This window comes from Rhinoderma darwinii, chromosome 4 (genome assembly GCF_050947455.1).
Source record: "Rhinoderma darwinii isolate aRhiDar2 chromosome 4, aRhiDar2.hap1, whole genome shotgun sequence".
Taxonomy (NCBI): domain Eukaryota; kingdom Metazoa; phylum Chordata; class Amphibia; order Anura; family Rhinodermatidae; genus Rhinoderma; species Rhinoderma darwinii.
Window position 1 is genome coordinate 223,373,328 of NC_134690.1, and position 21,241 is coordinate 223,394,568.

The following is a 21,241-nucleotide window of genomic DNA, read 5'->3' on the forward strand; positions in this document are numbered from 1 at the left end:
AGTTAAATGCAGTCAGATGTAAAAAATGTGCTGTCTGTCAGATGAAAGTAAACTTTGCCTCAGGCTTTCATGTTGGGTTTACTACTCAAAAACATTTTAACCCGTTTACTTTTTAAGTGTGGGTAAAGATGCCATACCTACTCCTAGCTATGTCATAAGTATACTGACTGAAGAAAATTTATTTTCTCTGTAGAATTACGAACAAAAAAAAGATGTTATTTTTAATATTAAGAAAGATTGAACAGATGAGAGATTTTATGAGGACTAAATATTTTTTGCCTAGATAATTGTAATAATTAGTTCTTTCAAGAATTATCATTAGAAAGATATATCTCTATCTATTGAACAACAGACTACAAATATTTATCTATAGTATAACCGGGTTACACAATGGCCCCCATTTACTAATGCTGTCTAATAGTTAGACAAAGTAAACTTAGACCAGGTAGGCACATAGAGTGCCAAATTTATCACAGTGGGGCATGATAATTGGCGCATCTAACATGACCTGTTAGATACTTTTGTGCATTTGCACATTTTAAGCCGTGCCAGCTTTCTGCTAAACCACATCCCTTTTAAAAGTGTCTAGTGATGTACAAGCATCAAATTTGTGCGAAACTGCGCAAATTTGCACCAAAATTTGGATAATTTTTTTACCTTTTATAGACACAGACACAGTAGTAAATCTGCCCCATTATGCATTATGTTAAATTATTCTGTATCCAAAGCATGATAGTAACAACACATTAGTCGTGGAAATCCATCGCTCAAAATATATTAGACTGAAATTTATACGAGTCCAAACAGACTCTCAAGGCCAGACTCCATTAGTCAGTATCCTAATTAGGATATTTCACCGATATATATCGAGAGAGGAGAAGAAAACACACAGACACGCTGATATGTTCAAAGTGCTCCTCTAAAGGATTTATTACCAGACTCAAACTGTTAAACTGAAATTCAGAAGCGGTGTAGGCTTGAGGTAAACCAATCAGAGACAATGTAACAATATTTGTTATTCTGTAAAAAGCATACAATAAAATACATCCCAGATACATCATTATAATTCTTCATACATCAGGTTTTGCAGGTGTCTAAACTCTTTTGGACAGAATGTCCTCGTGGAGATGGGGGAGACCTTCCTTCACGCATACTTGCCACCCTCCCATCTCCCTCCCTGTCCAACTTCGCATGGGAACCAAGGTCAAAGATAAAACATACGAAATCAACATTACTTGTATTAAAGGAACAATGACTTTTCTATTCACTACAATAAAACCAAGATGGGAACTCCAGACAAGATGGCTGCTGCACGAAACTAAATCATTTAAACATTATCATCACTTTCACATAATACATATCTTAGTAATTCGGCATCCTGCTTGATAATTCACAATGTAATTTCATACAGAGAATATAAGCAAATAAATCATCCTTCACACATTGGTAAGCTGCACTGTTGGCAATAAACTTAAAGAGATGTGCAAAGCAATTGTTTATCTGGTCATACATAAAGTAGGAGGCTAAGTTACTGCACCATAGCTACATGACAGTCTAAGGCTAGCATTGCTGCTGTGGCGACGTTACTTGGCATATACCACTACAAACATACTATAGTGGCCTAAAAATAAGTCTGGTCAAGAAACCACCCCACAATCAATATTTTGGGTACAATTAATGCTGGTTATAGCTAACCAACATTTTACATATGACCCATATTATGTTGATATCTTTTGAAATATTTTTAATACAGAGTTAGTTTACTTTTCTCCCATGACACTGTCATGTCAGTCCACAATGCGTTTGAAACTTTTTAAGTCCTCTTATTATTATAGTCAGTAGTTATTTTTTTAAGATTAAATGTTCTTTTTTAAAACAGAGGATTTTATTGCAAATATATAAACATTTTTAAAGGCTATGGACACTTTTAACAAGAAAACAATGATTTTGCCATCTTCATTAGTTCATTCATTTTCAGAACAGTTTACAACCTACTCCTTTTCTCCTCTGTGCAAACATTGATCCAGCCAGTGTTTGTGATTCCAATGCATACCTCTTAAGACTCTGAGCTCTCCTCCCTCTCTACCTTCTGATATTGCCTGTGTGATCTTTCTCCCTCTTATTACATTCCTACTCTTCCCTCTACCCTGCTCTGCTGTGTACAACCTCCTCCCCTTCCTGCTAGTTTCTCTCGAAGACCTTGCAATTTCTGAGTGGAGGTAGTCGTGGATGTAAGCTAATAAGCAGAGAAAGAGGGCTGTCAGTAAAGCTGATGGATGATGTCAGCGCTGAGCAGACATCAGCCAGTGGCTGTGTCTTGTCGCCAACTATGTCGGAGGGAGCATTGCAGCCAGCCATGTAAAAGAGTTGCAGAGACTCTACATCAACAACATTGTAGGACGTTTTTATTGAAAACTATTTAGAGTTTTTTCATTTTGCATTTAGGAAGCAAATGCAAATTATGTTAGCTGAATATTTTCATAGGCTTATAAAAGCACTAAACCTAGAAATTATTGATATGGGGTAAACAAGTGGGTATTGGGAACAAGTGGAAAGCTCCCAACATTTGTGCCATGATAATAAAAGGTCTTTCTGAAGAGGCAAAGCTCAGCATGCTGGAAGACTGGAGCAACGTGCGATTTCCATTATTATTATAGCAAAACATTCCTCTTCAAATTAAAGATCATTTCCTCTGTGGCACGGTATAAGACACAGCTAACTTTACTGTAACTCTAACAAACTGTGTACCTGTGTATCCATCTCATGACCAGGATAGATTTTTTTTCCCCTTGAGGTACAAAATAAAGGTACTATTTAATAGCTGCAAGCAGGGATATAAAAAAACCTTGAGGAATTGATACAGAAAGTCTACTGGAATAATGAAGAACTTTTCATTATACTATAAATAACCTCTATTTGGTGAAACTATAATACACCTTTAATTTTAAAGCCAGGAATAAATAGACTTTAATTTCTGTAAAGGCAGAGCTATGTACTGGGTTCTTTAGTACAAAACCGTACAGCCTCCATGCACTGCCGTATAGGCTCCATCGGACTCCTTGTGGGTAGCAATGCTTCTAGAGGGGAAATACCAGTGTGCATACAGAATCCAATGAAGAATGCCATGATTTCTTTTCTGTTGGATTTGCATGTATCCTTCTGTATAGATTCAGGGAAAGTGGAGGTACAGTAGATACCTCATGCAATTATGTAAAATCTCTATTACGGCTCAGTATAAAACATAGCCATAATACAGCCATGTGCATAAGCCCTAAAGTTGACAGGTCACTTCAGCTATTGGGTTGTTGTTCGGTTCCAGAATAACATTGCATGTAATTACTCTCGTAACAAAACATAATAGCTCTAGAAACAAGTCTGACAGTGAATACTACTTTTTATTTTCTTCGGAAAGTTGCAAAGCCATTAAGAGTTCATATAGTAAATTGTTAATGAAACTACCCAAATACATTCATCTTCAGCTGAATCAAAATGTCAAATTCTTCTATAGTGTTTGAAAGCAGTCCTCTGTAATAGTAAGAGTAATAGCTGTAAATGAAATGATTTTAGACTTCCAGACCTGTTTTTTTTGCCTTGATAGAATGTTTCATTTTATCTAAATTTTACAGAGCAATTTATGGAATCACAAATTTTCATGATCGTTCAATGTTCCATGGAGAACATTAAGAAAATATGTCTCACAACTAAAATCAGCTAATGGCACACTTTTTCTATATCAGTTTCCTTTTTATGGTTTGATTTTATATGCAAACATTTACATATCCATCATACATTCTAACGCTTGGGGAGGATTAATGGAACAAGCAGACATACTGACGGTTCTTTTGCTGTTATTTGCCAGCAGCTGCAGTCAAAGACTTGAAAAACTGGCTTATAGTTATTTTTCATTTCAGTCGCTAGAAGAAAAAAGTCTTCCTAAAACAAAATTACAATTGGCTGAAGCAAATGATTTATTTTCCCCGCTCTCATGTACACCAGCAACTCCATTACTGTCCGATACACACTGTCTGCCTTTTTCATTTTAACTCTATGAACCATGAAAACTGCTGTTAGATGGGAAAGGGTGCTTTCTGAGCTACTGTATTTGAAGCATTTATATGCTGATGCCACATGTTGTCAATGGCTATGTTCTTTAAATATTTACAAGCCTGAATGGTTCTGAAAGGTCAAGATTTTAAAAATAACAAAGGAATTACAAATAGAGTAATCTATTTGTTGAATTTATATTTTGTGCCAAAGTGTAAAAAATATAGTGCAAATATTGTAGATAGCATCATGTAAGAAAATAGCCTGTAATCAGAAAATGACTTTTTGTTTAAATTGACTTTTTATGTTAAGACAAGTTTTCTATTTCACACATAGTTCCATGTTACTGTCTTATTTAAAAAAAAATCCTGAAATGTTTCCGTTTTCAGAGTGCCCACTGAGCCCTCGCAATATGCTGATAATACCTTTCATAGAAATTACTTTTCAGCAGTCATCTCATTATTATCACAGGTAGGAATAAAAAAACAAAACGTAACACCTCTAGGCAGATAACACAGGATCACACCATTGATAATTTGTGATAACCCAGCCCTACTACTACTCGATCCTAACCTTCCCTGCACAGTGACCTCTTTACAGAGCATGGCCACGACTCTTTACCACACAGGTCATTTTCTGATTGAGGTTTCTTATGTTCATGTGGCTGCTGTAAAGTAAATCTTTGTAACTGCTGTTTAGAGCTCAGAGCAGAAGCTCAGGCAAGATGGTTGCACATATAATTATGTGAAGAAAAAAGGAATAAAAAAAATATACAATCAGAAAATAAAAATAGATTTGAAAAAAAGAATATTGGGCCAATGTGGGCCAATTATCTGGCAAACGAGAGTTTATATGACCGCTCGTTCCTGATCAGCCGATGAACGAGCAAACGGTCATAAGCTGATCGCATCAGTTATGTAGTAGAAAATATTTTCGTTGTCAGCAGCACATCTCCCTGTATAAACAGGGAGATGTGCTGCAAACAGGATGGCAATTCATGTGGACAGGCAATTGTAGTAACGATTATGATTATTGATTATGGCTCCTTGTGAAAGTAGCAAACGAGTGCCTATCAACGAGCTGACTCGATCGGCGCTCATTGGCTGGTGTAAAAGGACCCTTAGTCTTTACAAATCTACAGCAGGATAAAATTTATAAAGCAGGGTGGTGGAATTTAATAAATGAAACATTTTTACAGTAGCAGTTGGTGAAGACTGTTTATTAGCAGAAGACTGCATGCTCTAATGCTTCTGCTTATCAGGCACCTACTTGTTGTGCTTGAAGCGCAGCTGGGGGAGAAAATATTACAGAAGTGATCATATGCTTTACAGGCCTTTCCCTGGCCTCAGAACTCTCTAGTTTAACAACAAAGTTGACTATTTTGGTGCTTAGCTTAATCTCCCTGTACTAGGCTCAGGAGACAATAAAAGATAACTTAAGTAACCATATCCTGGCTAGTAGGCCACAGTAAAACAAAATAATTACGAAACCCTTCTCTAATGTAAAGGGTGGAGATTAATAGTTGTTCCTCAGATTTAGAGATCAAGATACTTGTCTATAACTTGTAAAATCTGCTTAAACTTTGCATTATCTGTGAATTTGTAATGTTCAGGTCAGATTCCTCTAATTATATATTTTGCACTAAATTATCACTTTGACACTGCACTGCATCTATCACAACTTCAACTATTAAAACTGAATATAAAAAAATATACTGTATCTTATTCTGTATATCAGAACCTTATATTTTGGTTTTACACAATGCACCATAAACTCCTGTATGTTGACAATAGAATTATGGGGATAATGAAATGTGGACATTTGTCAATAAATGTTACAGTTTCAACTGGAGGAAATAGTTTAGTATAGGTCCAATCTACATTAAATATACTCCGTTATTTATGTGATCCACTGGTATTTTACAAAATTGTCACTTTTGCTACATTGCTTATTTTAGACAAAAAAAATGTAAATGTTTTTATTTAGTTTAAGAAATACTGCAATACAGTGATAAATATGCTGCAGATCTGAATTCCAAATGTTATTATATATTTGTGCTGTTTTTGTTATATAACCTAACTCATAAATGAGCCAGATTGTCTTTATAGCATAGTGCTCTCCAGATGACAACATTTATTAAGTGACTACATGTGTATCTTATTAGTTATTAGGGCATGGCCAGACGTGGCGTATTTCTGCCGACACTGTCCGTATCAATGCCGCACATAATCTGCGTTGCAGATTCGGTTGCGGCTTTGCCTAAAATGTGCAGTAAATTGATGCGGATTAGCCGTTGCGTATTCAGGTGAAGAGTACTTCCTGCTGTCTTTTAAAAAATGTCATCTCAGTCTGGCCATAGACCTCGAAACACAAAGGTCCAGCCAGAATGAAGAAATATCCTGTTTGTAAAACCAATATGCAACGCAACACACATAACATCTGCGGATTTCATTGCAGAATTTTGAAACTCCATTGAAGTCAGCAGAGAAATTCCACAATAAGTCCGCAACAAGTCCGCTACACGTCTGCAGCAGCCAGTGTATGCTGCGGACACCAAATTCTGCACCACAGCTTATGGTCCGCAGCGGAGTTTTCCGCAACATGTGCACGAACCTAACTAAAAAGGTGTGGAAACCAATGGAGAAAATGTCCGCTGCGGATCAATTATAAGCTGATCTTACACTGTCCCGCTTCTAGGACCTCCAGCAATCAGCTGTAATCTTTAAGAGAACCTGGCAGCAAATACAAATACCATACAATTCAATGACTATTAACTCAGAATTTCCTTAATTAAAAATAGGTTTTCAAATCCAAACAACCCCTTTAACCTCTTAACGCCGAAGGACAGATAAATCCGTCCTCTGCAGCTGCTAGTAGGCGCAGGAGGACGGATATATCCGTCCTGTGATGGCGCGGGTACTGACACTGTACCCACGCGTTCAGCGGCAGGAGCACGGCTGTTATACACAGCCTGGCTCCTGCTGCAACTGCCGGAATCGATGCATGCTCCGATTCTGGCAGTTTAACCCATTAAATGCCGCTGTCAATAGTGACAGCAACATCTAATGTGTTTGACAGAGGGAGGGAGCTCCCTCTGTCACCCCATCGGCGCCCCCGCAAACAAATCGCGGGTCGTCATCGGGTTTTCATGGCAGCCAGGGGCCTAACAAAGACCCCCAGGTCTGCCTTCAGCAAATGCCTGTTAGACCATGCCGGAGGCATCGCCTAACAGATTGCCTGTCAGATTTACACTGACAGGCAATAATGCTTTGGCATACTAAATATACTAAAGCATTATATATGCGATCGGCAGATCGCATAGTGAAGTCCCCTGGTGGGACAAAAAAAAAATGTAAAGCAGTTAAATAAAGTTTGTGAAAAAAAAATAAAAATAATTAAAGTCAAAATCAAATAAAACTACTTTTAGTGGTTTTATTTAGTAAAAGTGTCAAAACAAATAACACATACACATATATGGAATCCCCGCGATCATAACGACTTGAAAAATAAAATGAACACATTAATTAAACCGCCGGATGAACGGCGTCTAAAAAAAACGCAAAAAACAACGGCAACATTCTCTCTTTTCTCCCTTTCCCCCCATAAAAAATTAAATAAGAGTTAATCTATAAGTCCTATGTACCCCAAAATGATACTAATGAAAACTACACATTGGCCCGCAAAAATAAAGCCCACATACGGCCACATTGACGGAAAAATACATAAATTACGTCTCTTGGAATGTGGCAATGCAAAAACAAGTAATTTTTTTCTAAAAGGGTTTTTTATTGTGCAAACGTAGGAAAACATATAAAACTTTTACACATTTGGTATCCCCGTAATCGTGCCGACCCATAGAATAAAGTTAACATGTTATTTACGCTGCATAGTAAACGGCGTAAATTTATAACGTGAAAATTAATAGCTGCTTATTTTCAATTCGCTCCTAAAATAAAGTTAATAAAAGTTAATCAATATATTATAAGCATCTAAGAATGGTACAATTAAAAATACAACTCGTCCCGCAAAAAATAAGCCCTTATACGGCTATGTAGACGGAACTAAAAAAAAAGTTACGACTCTTGGATTGCGACCGTGAAAAAACAAAAAATAATCCTTGGTCAGTAACGTGCAAAATGGCCCGGTCATTAAGGGGTTAAATTAAAACTTGTATTATTAAATATAATATGTGAAAATAAAGTAATGATTACAATTGTTTTTATTATTTTTAATATATCTTTTGTAATATATATTTTTATGTGTTTCAAAACTTTCTAGTATGCCTGGATAAAAAGCAAACATTACTTAAACATTGTTCAGCTTCATGCAAATAGATTAATTCAATTTGTCTTGAATCTTGATAAATAACATTAACTACATAATTTAACATGAGTCAGAGCCAAAATTACTCCTTAATGTTGCAATTTCCTAATAAATTTAATTTAGACATTTTCTGCAGTATCTATTTGATAAAATAAGACAATTTTCAAAATTGCCTTTTGTGAACAGCATGTAGTCAACTGGCATTTCCCAGACTTATATAAAAGGGTTCCAAGTACATATGTTATGTCTATTATGTCTAAATAGAAACTTGAAAGAAAAGGAAAAAAGAAAGATAATCTGTAAGATATACTGTATAACATAGGTAGAGATAAAAATAAAAAGGAATATGCTCATATGTTCAGCATACAGAAAGGCCTCATGCACATGGCAAAGCCATGTGCACGGGTTCTGTATGACAGAACATGGAATCCCTGCAATTTTTATATAATGGAACTTTAAGGGCACATTCACACGTGGTGGAATTAAGCTGCGGACAGCCCGCAGTGGAATTCTCCAGCGGACATTTTTTACATTTGTTTCAATTCATTTTTAGGCAAGTTAGTTCAAAAGTTTCGGGAAAACTCTGCTGCGGACCATAGGCTACAGTGCAGAATTTTCAGTCCACAGTATGCACTGCCTGTTGCGGAGAAGAAGCGGAATTTCACTGCATATTTCAGCCTTTGCAATGCAAAAACCTAAATCTGTGGCAAGTCCGCTGTGTTTTCTGCAACGTCTTAATTACCTGTCAAATATGCAAATGTTGGTGCAGATTAGTTGCGTAATTGCCCCAAATCTGCACCAACATTTGCAGCAGAAAAATTCTGCCACGTATGAACGTGCCCTAAGCATTTACTCCTAAACACACTTCTATCATGGCATGCGACAGAACACACAGTATGTGCTTGAATCTTTGAGAAAAAGAACGCCATGTGCCTCCGTATATAATTTAAAGCACAAGTAGATATAGTATAGGTATACAGATTTATATGGGTGCCCAATTAAGGATCTATACAACACAGATCCGCAACACAGCATGTGCATGAGCCCTTAAAGAGGCTCTGTCACCAGATTTTCAAACCCCTATCTCGTATTGCAGCAGATCGGTGCTGCAATGTAGATTACAGTAACGTTTTTGTTTTTTTCAAAAACAAGCATTTTTGGCCAAGTTATGAGCATATTTATATTTATGCAAATGAGCCTTTCTTAAGTACAACTGGGCGTGTTTAAAGTTAAGTACAAGTGGGCGTGTATTGTATGTGTACATCTGGGCGTTTTTACTTGTTTTACTAGCTGGCCGTTGTGAATAGAAGTGTATGATGCTGACGAATCAGCATCATCCACTTCTCTTCGTCAACATCCAGCTTCTGGCAGTGCACAGACACACAGCATGTTCTCCAGAGATCATGCTGTGACGTCACTTCCTGCCCCAGGTCCTGCATCGTGTCGGACGAGCAAGGACACATCGGCACCAGGTGACAGCATCATACACTTCTATTCACAACGCCCAGCTAGTAAAACAAACGCCCAGATGTACACACACAATACACGCCCACTTGTACTTAACTTTAAACACGCCCACTTGTACTTAAGAAAGGCTCATTTGCATAAATATAAAAATGCTCATAACTTGGCCAAAAATGCTCGTTTTTGAAAAAAAACAAACGTTACTGTTATCTACATTGCAACGCCGATCTGCTGCAATACGAGATAGGGGTTTGAAAATCTGGTGACAGAGCCTCTTTAAAGTGGTTGTACGTGATTAGAAGAACATTACCACTTTTTTTTACAAAAACAGCGACATACCACATTGTGCGTGGTATTGCAGATCCATTCCATATACTTTAAGGATTGGTTCCCATGTAGCGTAACGTTGTGGAATTTCTGCAACAGAATTCTTTGCGGAAATTATGCAGCATTATGTAGAATTCTGAGCGGAAACTATGCAGAGAAAGATTAGAAAATCTCAGACACACGCTGCAGAAAAAATGCATAAAAGTTGTTCAAAAAGTGTTCTGCATTGCGACTTTCAGTTTCTGTGCGGAGATGCTATGTGCTTGGCCCATAGACTCCAATGGGTAGCATAAATTCCACAACACATTTGTTTTGTTGCGTTTTTGATAGTGTTTATGCAGCGGAAATGCAGTTAAAAAACGCTGGAAATCCACAGGTGCATATATACTTTTCTACAATCAATGTTCAACAGTAAACTTGCAGGTAAAATCACTGCAGAAAAAAACACAGCATTTTCGCAGCATAATTACCCAACAGGTAAAAAGGTACAGGAGCTGTAGGTGGGGCTCCTAAAAAGCTTTGTATTAAATGTAAAATGTTTAAGGACTGGTACCTGTCCGTATACAGTAATAATGTCACACCGTATAATAAATAAAACAAAAGGCAAAATAAAAAGACACTTTAGAACTAGTTAGAACATGTTGCAGAAACAGTAACTCATTACTCCAAAAAAAATATGAGTAAAATAGTATAATGCAATTGGAAAAATAATAATAATTATAATAATTATATCAATCTGGCATATAATTTAACCCTTTCTCGACATCCACCATATATATATACGGCACAGGTCGGGTGTGGGAGAATGGAGCGGCTCATGTGCTTAGCCCGCTCTATAGAACGAGCATGTCAGCTGTATCTTACAGCAGAAACTTCAGTGTAACGAGCGAGATCCCTCTCATGTAACCCCTTAGACGCCATGGTCAAAAGTTCCCGCGGCATCTAAGTGGTTAGAAACAAGGAGCAGCCCCCTTTTACGTTGCAATGCCCCCCCCCCCTATGTGATCGATGGTTGGCATGCAGCCTTGGGCCTGATGAAGGCCACCAGGTCTGCCATCTTTGGCAGGGCTTCATAGGAGACTGTTATTATAACGATATACTGCAATACATTTGACTTGTTATTTAACGGCTTCCCGACCGCCCACTGTATATTCACGTTGGCACTTGCTGGGCTCTGTGCAGTGCCGACGTGAATTCACGGTGGGTGTTAAAAGCGCGATCCGGGTGTCTCAGAGTAGCGCTGACACCCGGATCGCGCTGTTATCACCTGCCTCTGGTCCCGGAGATATGATCGGGACCTGATTAGTTCAGGTCCCGGTCATGTGATCGCAGGGAAAGTGTGTTGTAGCAACGAACTGGAAAGTTTGTTGCTATAACAAACTGGAAAGTTTGTTGCTACAACAAACTTTCCGGGGACCGATTGCTGGTGCTGCAGTCGGTTACAAGGCAGAACCGGGGGCCATATAACGGCCCCCGGGTCTGCCATGAACAGCAGCCTATGAGAACCAGCCGGATGCTGGTTCTCATAAGCTTCCTGTCAGTGTGACTCTCAGCGTCACACTGACAGTATATAATAAGTTACACTACCTAGGTAGTGTAATGTATTATAGCAGCGATCAGTGCTGCCAGTCTTCAAGTAAAACAAGTAAAAAGTAAAAAATAAAGTAATAAAAAAGTTTTATAAAAGTGTAATAACAAGTTATAAAAGTTACAAAAACAAAAAATGCTTTTTTTCCTATAATAAGTCTTTTATTATAGGAAAAAAATGAAAATGTAAAAAAAAAGTACACATATTTGGTAACGACCCAAACTATAAAACTATAATATTATCTTTCCCGCACGGTGAACACCGCAAAAAAAATAATTAAAAAACAATGTCAGAATCACTATTTTTTGGTCATCAACCCTCCCAAAATTTAGAATAAAAAGTGATCAAAAAGTCGCATGTACCCAAAAATAGTACCAATAAAAACTACAACCCGTCCCGCAAAAAACAAGCCCTTACACCGCTTTTTTGACGGAAAAATAAAAATGTTATGGCTCTCAGAATATGGGGACACAGAAAATAAATAATTTTATCAAAGTGATTTTATTGCGCAATCGCCACAAAACATAAAAAACCTATATACATATGGTATCGCCGTAATCGTACCGACCTGCAGAATAAAGTAAAATGTCATTTATACCGCACGGTGAATACTGTAAAAAAAAAAATACAAAAAACATTGTCAGAATTTATGTTTCTTTGTCACTTTGCTTCCAAATAAATCTAATAAAAAGTGATTAAAAAAAATCGCATGTACCCTAAAATGGTACCAATGAAAACTACAGATTGTCCCGCAACAAATAAGTCATCGCACAGCTACGTTGGAGAAAAAAATAAAAAAGTTCTGGCTCTCAGAATATGGCGATGCAAAATGTGCAGAGTGTCCCAAAAGCAGATAAGATCGGGCGCCATTTATCAGTGCGACACCGGCCACACATCTGCGGATTATTATTTATGTACCCCATTATTATACCCTCTTATTATGCCCTGATGTACTCCGCACAGATTACATATACCCCCACATCATAACTGAAATACCAGCAAAACCCAAAACAGAACAGTTACCAAGCAAAATCTGCTCTCCAAAAGCCCTCCCTTCTGAGCCCCACAGCGTGCCCAAACAGCAGCTTACGTCCACATATATGACATTTTATATCCGGGAGAACCCGCTCAACATTGTATGAGGTATTTGTCTTCAGTGGCACAAACTGGGCACAATATATTGTGCATTAAAATGACACATCAGTGGAAAATTTTAATTTTCACTTTGCACCATCCGCTGCACATTAACGCCTTGGCGCATCACGACTTAATAGCATGTCGTGGTGCGAGGGGTTATTTATGGAGCGGGCTCATGCGCTGTGCACGCTCCATATTCTGCAGGTGTCCGCTGTGTATTACAGCTGAAACCCGGGACTAACGGACAGGAACAGTGATCGCGCTGTTACAGGAGCCTGTAAAATGACATTATACTGCAATACATTAGTATTGCAGTGTATTGTACCAGCAACCTAATGATCGCTCGTTCCAGTCCCCTAAAGGGACTTTTGGGAGGTTTCCACTGTTTTGGTACCTCAGGGGCTTTGCATATGCGACATGACACCCGAAAACCATTCCAGCTAAATATGAGCTCCAAAAGCCAAATATTGTTCCTTCCCTCCTGAGTCCTGCCGTGGGTCCAAACAGCAGTTTATTACCACATATGGCATATTGCTGTAATCAGGACAAATTGCTTTACAAATTTTGGGGTAATTTTTCTCCTTTATTCATTGTAAAAATTAAACATTTCTATGTTTTTTCAGAAAAAAGTAGATTTTCATTTTCACGGCCTAATTCCACTAAATTCAGCAAAAAAACTGTGGGGTCAAAATGCTAACTATACCCCTAGAACAATTCCTTGAGGGGTGTAGTCTTCAAAATGGGGTCAGTTTTGGGGGGATTCCACGGTTTTGCTTACTCCAGGGCGTTGCAAACGCGACATGGAACTGAAAACCAATCCAGCAAAATCTGCGCTTCAAAATCCAAATGGCGCTCCTTCCTTTCTAAGCTCTGCCGTGGGTCCAAACAGCAGTTTAGTACCACATATGGGGTATTGGCGTAATCGGGAGAAGTAGCTTTACAAGTTCTGGGGTGCTTTTTAATCTTCATTCCTTGCAAATATTATTTTTTTTTATATTTTTTCAGAAAAAAAGTAGATTTTCACTTTCACAGACAAACTCCAATAAATATAGCAAAATACCTGTGGGGTCAAGATGCTAACTATACCCCTAGATAAATTCCTTGAGGTGTGTAGTTTCCAAAACCGTCTCACTTTTGGGGGATTTCCACTGTTTTGGCACCACAAGACCTCTTCAAACCTGACATGGTGCCTAAAATATATTCTAAAAAAAGGAGGCCCCAAAATCCACTAGGTGCTCCTTTGCTTCGGAGGCCGGTATTTCCGTCCATTATCACACTAGAGCCACATGTGGGATATTTCTAAAAACTGCAGAATCTGGGCAATAAATATTGAGTTGCATTTCTCGGGTAAAACCTTCTGTGTTACAGAAAAAAATGTATTACAAATGAATTTCAGCAAAAAAAATAAAATTTGTACATTTCACCTCTACTTTGCTTTAATTCCTGTGAAGCGCCTAATGGGTTAAGAAACTTTCTGAATGCTATTTTGAATACTTTGAGGGGTGCAGTTTTTCATATGGGGTGATTTATGGGGTCTATCTAGTACATAAGGCCCTCAAAGCCACTTCAGAACTGAACTGGTCCCTGTAAAAATGGCCTTTTGAAATTTTCTTGAAAATGTGAGAAATTGCTGCTAAAGTTCTAAACTTTGTAACGTCCTAGAAAAATAAAATAATGTTCAAAAAACTATGCAAATATAAAGTAGACATATGGAATATATAAAATAGTTACTATGTTACTATGTTTTACAAGCAGATACATTTAAAATGAGAAAAATCATAATTTTTGCAAATTTTCTCTAAATTTTGGTGTTTTTCACAAATAAGCAATGAATTTATTGACCACATTTTTCCACTAACATAAAGTACAATATGTCACGAGAAAACAATCTCAGAATCGCTTGGATAGGCAAAAGCATTCCGGAGTTATTATCACATAAAGAGACACGTCAGATTTGAGAAAATGGGGCTGGTCATGAAGGTCAAAATGAGCTCGGTCTTGAAAGGGTTAAAAAACTTAATGTGACTGTAAATTGTTTAAAAAGAATATGAGCACAGTCAGTTCTTTGTTAATTAAGGATTAGCTAAAGATTTAGGCATAGAAATACAAAGCCATAACCAGACTTAGCCTAATATCATGTTAATAAAGCACATTCTCATGATAACATCTTAAAATAACGCATTAGCAGCCAATTGCCTACCTATAGAAAAATAAATTTGTCAAAACGGATACAAAGCAAAAATAGAGCAGTTGCCCAATAAACCTCTTAAATATAAAAACTGGAATCTGCTTGGTTGGTGTAGACAGCTCCTCTTTTCCCTAGTTTGGATAAATTTAACTCAATGTGATTTAGATTAAAACATATTTGGGAGATATATTAAAACTGGTGAAAGATAACTTGTGATCGGTAATGGCTCATCTTTTCCTTTGAACAAGTTTGAATAAATCTCCCATACTGTTGCTATAAGCAATTATAAACTTTACTTAAAATTATTATCTGACTTGCTACCATGTACTGTGTGTGAAAATATGACTCTGGGAGCGATGGTTGTTTTCTGATACCCCCTTTTCTCTTTGTATAATCTTAAGGCCAAATGCACACGATGCGTATTACGTGCAAATTTGTTGCAGGTATTTTCGTGCGGCATATTCGCAGCGTAATACAGTACCAGCAAAGTAAATGAGATTTCAAGAAATCTCATCTACACGTTTCAGATTTTGTTCTGGATGTAAATTGACGTGCAGTGCGCATATTAAAAGTGATCCTCATCTTTTATGTATAAATTCTAGTCTCTAAGAAACCTATAGAATACATGAAAAAATGATAATAGATACTACATAGAATACATGTAAAAATGCTCTAAATTAAATGTAGCAGTGAAGTATTGTTCACCTGCTGTATAAAGTGATATTTTGTAAGCAAGACAGATAATTAATAGTTTTTTTTTAAAAATGTTTGTTGTCTGAGCCTATTATATAATAAATAGTTCTTGTTTGTTCTCTTTTAGAAATCTAAAATACCGACATACGAAAAAATGTGGGCCTTTATGAATAGCAGAAGCCAGTCGGTACTTGTCAAAAATAATGAAGAAGGTATCCAGCGAGTGCTCACCTCTGATTATGCCTTTTTAATGGAGTCAACAACCATTGAATTTGTCACACAACGCAACTGTAACCTGACACAGATTGGAGGCCTTATAGATTCTAAAGGTTATGGAGTTGGAACTCCCATGGGTATGTTGCATGTCAATTATTTTGTCTTTGTTCATTTATCTTAGTTAGAGTAAGAAAAAGTAGAATGTCTCGCCAACAATTCAATATAGCTTAAAACCCTGTTTATATTATTAGCATGTTAGCAGGAGAAATGCATTATAATTAAATCACAGAATATAAAACTAATGTGAAACTATATATTCTAAAACAAAACCAGCAGGTAATTAAAGGAAAATGATGATATTTTTAACTCTATTCAAATTTTAAATAGCAAAGCTCAAGTGTAAAAAAAAAAGAAGCTAATTCTGAAAAGATTATTATTCTTATTATTGTTATTATTCTTATTATTATAAATTATGGTATTGTAATCTAATGGGCAGATAAAAAACAATGTATTTAACCAAGTGGCATATATTCAGGCTTTTTGGGGGGTTAAAAAGGTGGTTCTAAGGTGATTTTTAAATTAAAAAACATTATGGTAAAGATTTTAACAGTTTCTTTCTATCTGCTATATATAAACCGGAAAAAAAAAGCCACTGACACTGCAAAGTAGAGCCAAAGAGTGGTGTTCATTTAAATGGCAGGGCACATCCACAATGCTATATATATATATATATATATATATATATATATATATATATATATATTTGTATTAGTTCAAGAGTCTATTGAATCAAAGCAAATAACAAAATTGCATTGAGTAGGCATGTTCATGGGTTTTCGCTTTGCTGTTTTGTGTTTCTTGCACAAAGATGTATTATTTTGTGTCTCTTGCGCATGGCTGCACTATGGATCCATGTACAGATTCTGTAATACAATGACCACAGCCGGCTATGGGAAAATGCAAAAAGTATTGCTACTAGGGTGTAGATCACGCTCCAAAACTATTAATTATCATCAGAAATCCTATCTAGTTCTCACTAGGAACCAGAGAGACTTGATCTTTATGTTTCAGAAGGTGAAGAGAAAAAATGCAGTGTAATTACGGGTATGGACGCCAGGCTGAAGAGGATCAGGAACGGAGTCAAGTGCATAGGATCTAGGAGATCTTTTATTGAGAAGACGACGCGTTTCTGGACCGGACTGGTACCTTCGTCAGGTCAGTATACAATAGTTGCACATGTAGTGTGCACATATATATGCAGTAAAAATACCGGGAACACACCGGTGCACAGCACTTCAATTTACATACAAATTATCAAGAGCCGTTACGGGATAACAGATCCTTCGTGGTTTCAAAGTTTAAAACATCATGGTTTATACAGATAATATATGCAGGTTGCATACTGCAGATCACGTATAAATAAACAAAATGTCTTTATTTGTTCAAATACTTTTTGCTCACATATGTGAATGAATATAAACATCATGATACTATGGCAACACTTTAAAGCATTAAAGTATAACAGCTCAAAAACGGCTTTGAGAAAAAGGTGCATGAGAATCTATGTGAAAAACATGATGCTAGAACAGAATGTACACAATCATGAATAAATGCATAAGAACACATGTGAATATGTGTGAATAACATATATTATCTGTATAAACCATGATGTTTTAAACTTTGAAGACACAAAGGATCCGTTATCCCGTAACGGCTCTTGATAATTTGTATGTAAATTGAAGTGTTGTGCACCGGTGTGTTCCCAGTCTTTTTACTGCATATATATGTGCACACTACACGTGCAACTATTGTATACTGACCTGACGAAGGGACCAGTCCGGTCCAGAAATGCGTCGCCTTCTCAATAAAAGATCTCCTAGATCCTATGCACTTGACTCTGCTCCTGATCCTCTTCAGCCTGGCGCCGATACCCGTAATTACACTGCATTTTTTATCTTCACCTTCTGACTCTAACCTTGTCCCAGGTACTAAGAATTTAGCGCCAAGGGACTGCAGTGGGTGGCAGCCGGCGATCTACACTTCACCACCTCATAATAGTCTCGGAGGAGCGCCGCCATCCCCTCACCTTTTTGCTGTACTAACTCAATTGATCTTTATGGGAACTCTGGTGATCAGATAAAATTCTTTGCCAAATGCAATCTACTTTCCGTTTGCATTTAACTCTATAATATAATTAAATCATTAATATTATTAAATATAATATGTTGCTGAGTAGTGAGTACGGTTATGTCTATCAAGAATTCATTGTATTAATTTCAAAGCATTATCCTTATTCAGAAATGTTTTGTTCTGCCACTTGTGAAAAGAATTCATCAAAGCTAAACCAACTCTTTCATGGAAGCTCTTCCGTACAGTTGGTAAAATTCTGTCAATTCATCAAAGAAACAAAAAAAGAGGCTCTAGTTGATTTAGAACATAGTCATTTACATGAATATACTCATACTGTACCACAAAATATAAAAATCAGGCTAAGTAACTGAGCAAAATAAAAGTCCTGCAATGGTTTTAAGAAAATGGATTAAATTTAAAAGACTGGGAAAAACTATGTGGCTGTGCAGTAGAATACATCCACTTCATTAAATGGTATGTTTACACACAGAAATTTGTGTAACTATTGAAATAATTTTAATGGAATTTGCAGAAATCCATGAGCTTGATGAAGAAAAATTCACATTCAGATGTACGAAATTAATTTTCAGTGGCAGAAATTCCTGCAAAACATTTGTCACGTGTGAGCATCTAGACATGAATTAAAGATTAAAACATTCAAAAAAACTTTTTAGGATATGGTTATCTTGATTTGTGGCTGCCTTTCGATGGATTCACCAAATTTAAATATTCAGCAATCAGCACATATATTATTTTCTCACTGAACAATCCTATGGCTATGAAACATAATCTTCTGTGTTTCTTAAAAATAAGCTTACTTATTTGCCCAGATCTAGGGTTGTGATGAATAAAATAAATTTGCCAGTACTACATAAATTATTAACTGCAAACATGAGAATTTAAAATTTTATTAATGTCCTTGATCTCACCACACTGTGCCCTGTAGTCAGGCTATATAAGAAGGGATTACAACAATGTGAGAATATCAAGGAGACATACCTGAAAATTATGCAGTCTAGGATCAATGCGAAAATGAACATTTAAAACCACATTTACGTGCATTTTATTGTTCATTGGCACAACTATCTTTAGTACAGAAATTATACCTAAAATCCTTGACAAATATGAAAAGTATAACCTGCTTTTATTACACTAATTATGTCAGCTGATATTTTAAGATTTCTGGGTTATAATAGATAAAATTCCCCCATAATTGATAGTCATGTGTGAACTTGAGATGCAATTGGACATAAAACATTGCAAAGAGCTTTGAAGGAGTTATCTGCTGTTAAGGTTCCGTAAGCAGCTACTAGTACCCTTCTTAATTGTGACTATAGGTCAATGACTTATAATTTTGGAAAATATTGAATTAAATTAAAACTTCATTGAAATATTAGATTATTTAACAAGGCACAGACTGTCATGCTGCATGAGCAAGGTCATTCAGCAGTAGGCCAAGATCAAGGGCGGCATTAGGGGGGGGCAAACTGGGAAATTGCACAGGGCCATCTGTAAAGGGTCTACCCCGGAATCCTAGGGGAGCGCTGTTTCCAATAGTTGAAACCTATGCCTCTAGGCCACAGGCCCCTTTGGACTGCAGACTACAAGACGGCAGAACCTCGTGTCAACGTAGCTGTCGCACTGACATCACTGCATCGCGTCATCTGCTTTGTGCCGCTGACTTTACAGGCCAGAAGAGGCCTCCGCCGCTTAGTTTGACTTGGGATTGGGGTTAGGTGAGTATACATTTTATCATTTTCTGGGGAGAAAGCGGGCACTTTCCTGAAAGGGGGCACTATTACCAATAAGGGGGCACTATTTCCTATTAGGGGCATCATTACCGATTAGGAGCAGGGGTGGACATGCCCTGTGTGCAAATTGTGCAATTGCACAGGAGCCTAGTATGTAGGTGGGCCTACTGCCACCTTGAAAGTAGCTTCCTACTGTCTTTTAGATTACATGTGAGAGACTGAGCTAATGAATTCATTGGCTAACATTTACTAATGTATTGTGTATTGCATAGAAAGACTTAAAAGAGGTGTTTTTTTCTGTTATTGCTAATAATAGTGGCCCATATACTGTTCTTGCATGGGGGCCCTCTGCTATCTGTATCTGCCCCTGGTGAGTGGGGAATTATACCTGATGAAGTACACTATTACCTATTAGCGGGCTCAAAGGTAGGCATTTTAAATGTGCGGGGGCACAAAGCAGGCTGTAGTTAATGTTTTGGGGCAGAAAGGGGATATTATTAATAATAATACCTCCTATAAGAAGTAATAACTATCCCCTGGTACCCACAAACCATAAAAATGCTGACCTTTATAATGTAATAATAGCAGCATTATAGCTTTGTATGGGCACAAAGGTGGGCATTATTACTATGTAGGGCGTAAGAGGGAAGTATTAGGCTATGTTCACACGGGGTCTTTTGCCGAGTTTTTTGACGCGGAAACCGCGTCGCAAAACTCGGCAGAAACGGCCCGAGAACGCCTCCCATTGATTTCAATGGGAGGCGTCGGCGTCTTTTTCCCGCGAGCAGTAAAACTGCCTCGCGGGAAAAAGAAGCGACATGCCCTATCTTCGGGCGCTTCCGCCTCCGACCTCCCATTGACTTCAATGGGAGGCAGGAGAAAGCGTGTTTTATGCCCGCGGCGCTCAATGGCCGCGGGCGAAAAACGGCGCGATAATTGCTATTCACACGGAGTATTTTGGGGGAGGAATATCTGCCTCAAAATTCCGTTTGGAGCTTTGAGGCAGATATTCCTCCCCCAAAATACTCCGTGTGAACATAGCCTAACTGTTCCTAGGCCCTGAAATCCCTATTATTGTGTGTGGGCACTATAAATATATGCATTATAAAAGGTGACACTACTATATTGTGGGGCACAAAGGAGGGCACTTTTACTGTGTGGTGTACTATTACCGTCTATCGCACAACCAATATTTGCGGCACAATATAAGGCACTATCTATTTGGCATTATTACTTTTGGGAGCGCTATATAATTGGCACTATTGTTTTTAGTGGCACGATATTTGGGGGGTAACTATATGACACCATTATTTCTGAAGTACATTATTTGGGGACCCTGTGCAACACAGCAGGTACAGTAATAGGGGCAAATGGGCCAGC

The 21,241-nt window shown here is 37.5% G+C and overlaps 1 protein-coding gene across 3 annotated transcripts in view; it reads left to right on the plus strand.

The window, feature by feature from the left end:
• Positions 1-21,241, plus strand: part of GRIK2 (glutamate ionotropic receptor kainate type subunit 2) — a 609,687-nt gene that overhangs the window by 529,660 nt on the left and 58,786 nt on the right. For all 3 annotated transcript variants that reach the window (XR_012883183.1, XM_075862209.1, XM_075862210.1), the window contains one exon: positions 15,892-16,117. Coding sequence is in view for 2 of the 3 variants with exons in the window: in XM_075862209.1 (XP_075718324.1) it covers positions 15,892-16,117 (226 nt within the window). In the remaining variant the exon portion in view is untranslated. The remainder of the gene's footprint in view (positions 1-15,891; positions 16,118-21,241) is intronic.